The sequence below is a fragment of the Austrofundulus limnaeus genome, unplaced genomic scaffold (assembly GCF_001266775.1).
Source record: "Austrofundulus limnaeus strain Quisiro unplaced genomic scaffold, Austrofundulus_limnaeus-1.0 Scaffold13, whole genome shotgun sequence".
In the NCBI taxonomy this organism is placed as follows: domain Eukaryota; kingdom Metazoa; phylum Chordata; class Actinopteri; order Cyprinodontiformes; family Rivulidae; genus Austrofundulus; species Austrofundulus limnaeus.
Window position 1 is genome coordinate 3,858,836 of NW_013952415.1, and position 2,595 is coordinate 3,861,430.

General features: G+C 38.2%; 1 protein-coding gene across 3 annotated transcripts in view; it reads right to left on the reverse strand.

Moving 5' to 3' along the window:
- Positions 1 to 2,595, reverse strand: part of cntfr (ciliary neurotrophic factor receptor) — a 224,313-nt gene that overhangs the window by 96,845 nt on the left and 124,873 nt on the right. For all 3 annotated transcript variants that reach the window (XM_014002511.1, XM_014002512.1, XM_014002514.1), the window contains one exon: positions 1,222 to 1,455. In XM_014002511.1, coding sequence (XP_013857965.1) covers positions 1,222 to 1,455 — 234 coding nt within the window. The remainder of the gene's footprint in view (positions 1 to 1,221; positions 1,456 to 2,595) is intronic.

Consider the following 2,595-nt stretch of genomic DNA (forward strand, 5'->3'; position numbering starts at 1 on the left):
TATATATATTTGTCACTGTTGATGAGCAGATCGAAAAATAATACATTTACAAATTAGCTCCAGGCAAATTAGTTGCACATCCATTCTAAAAAATGCTTATGTCTGTGCTGCTATATTTTAATTTCTACTTATTTATTCACAAATGCACTGTAGTGAATAAAAAATATCCTCCATTTTGCATGTTTAAGCCATTTCATGGTCATAGTATTTCTTAACTCATACTGTATATGGCATTATATTATCTTTATACATACACTTTTTTTTGCTGTGCTGAACATTAGATCTCTTTACAATTAATCAAAGTTTATCGCTTTAGGAAACTGTGCATAAAATAATTTWACAATTTGGGTACATATTCTACCAACCTGAATCAATGACAACTGAATGTCTTATTTTTCTTTGTGAATATGTTTTGTCTCTCACCCTGGGACATTTCATTCACGTTTCTTTTCTTTTCTTTTTTTTGAACATAACTGAAAAATATCCTTTGATGGAAAGCTGCATCAAAAACAAAATCTAGTTGCCTTTGATGTACTTGATAGGATGTCCAGAGTGACTGAGATTTACAATGGCAATCAAACAATAAAGAGACAAAAAATAGTATAAAACAATTTGTTAACATCATCCATGATAATTCTTCCAATAACTGTGTTTTTTAATAATGTTTTCAGGCCATGTGGAAAAAAAAGCCAACCATGACAAAGTGTGTATTAAAATGGATTTCTCCACTTTCCCTTCCCTGACATGCAGAGCAAAGAGTCAGAATTGAGACTTTTACGTTCTCGAGTTAAAGCCATTTGCCCATCATCCTCAGGAGCTCCTCACATTCACAAGTCCATCCCATCTCAACCCCATTATTATGCACAATCTCCAGTGTATGAATCCATTCCCATCAGAATAATGGATCTCAAGGGAGGCAAATGCCATCTCACAGGCCACTGGGGAATGATCCTAAATTGACACTTAAATTGCTTTTGTATGATTGTTAAAATGTCCGGTCATAACTGCAAATAGCCAACATGTAATTTTAACAACTAATCATTAAAACTTTGTCATCTGACAGCGGGTCAGACAATTCAAGTTTTCAAAATAAAATGAGACAGCTTTCAAATGTTGAAACAATGTCGTTTGCTTAAAGGGCTTCACTAGAAAAAAAATGTGGGCTGATGTGGGGCTGGGTGAAGTGTTCTCATAAAAAAAGTCAAATGGTTGTGTACTTACGACCAACGTGAAGGTAGATGGTATCACGCCTCTCTCCGTCTGGGTTCTGAAAGCAGCTGTAGAGTCCGTTATGTCCAAGGTCCACCTCGGTCAGAATCAGTTTGGGACCTTCTAGATGGTGCGGAGATATTACGTCCGTCCCGTTCACCTTCCATGAGACTGACGCGTCGCTGTTCAGGGAGCCGCACTGCATGGTGACATCACTGCCCATCCGCTCATATTGGTTCCTTGCAACTGAAAGCACAGAGGAGGGCAAGATTAATAATAAACAATTTATAACACATATATAGTCTAACTACTGTCCTTTTTGTATACTGCTATGACATTATAAAGTTAGACGGTAAAAAAAAAGAAAATACAAGTTTTTGTAATTATGCTGGACACGCTAGACAAAATWTATTTGCTTACTGTTTCCCTAGAAACAAGAAACCAGGAGAGGCTAATGAGACTTTTTTATCTGGCAAGTTGTTTTTTCAGCTGTTAAAAATATGGAAGGAAGGATTTTTGTTAGGATTATTGCAAAATTCAATCAATTTCACTCTCCAGCAATGCACATTATGTGTCCACTGTTGCAGCATGGAAAATACTCCTGAGTAAGTAAATAATATTGATCAAAAAAAAAAAAGTAGGTCCTCTGGATGGGTTCTTCTTTAGTGAAACGTTTCGTCTCTCCTCCAAGAGACTTCTTCAGTCTGATGAGTTTCAGGTGAACTCAGCCTTATAAGTCCTGCCTCCACATGGACAAACAGGTTAGTCACATGCAAAAGAGGGCCATTAACTGACAATAGGTTTGATTAGCTCTATTGTTCATTGAGGATCATGTGCCCCATCACCTGACCTGTGTCGTGTTATGTGTATGTAGTGAGTGCAAGCAGGGCTCGACATCCCCTTGCTTTTGTCCCTCTTTCCCTTTTTGTGTTGGTATCATTGTCGAGCCCCCCCTGCATTCACTACATACACATAACACGACACGGGTCAGGTGAGGCAGGTGGGGCACATGACCCTCAATGAACAATAGAGCTAATCAAGCCTATTGTCAGACGATGGCCCTCTTTTGCATGTGACTAAACTGTTTGTCCATGTGGAGGCAGTGCTTGTAAGGCTGAGGTCACCTGAAACTCAACAGACTGAAGAAGTCTCTTGGAGGAGAGACGAAATGTTGCACTAAAGAATAACCCATCCAGAGGACCTACTTATTATTTTTCTTTTTTGATTTTTTCTACCTGGATTACTGAGATGCATCAGGACATAAATGATATTGAGACTATTTTCCGTTTTATAGTTAGCTAAGAGTCCATATTTTATTCTGTAGAGAAACCCTTACCAAAGTAGAGGAAGCTGTGTGTGTGTGTGTGTGTGTGTGTGTGTGTGTGT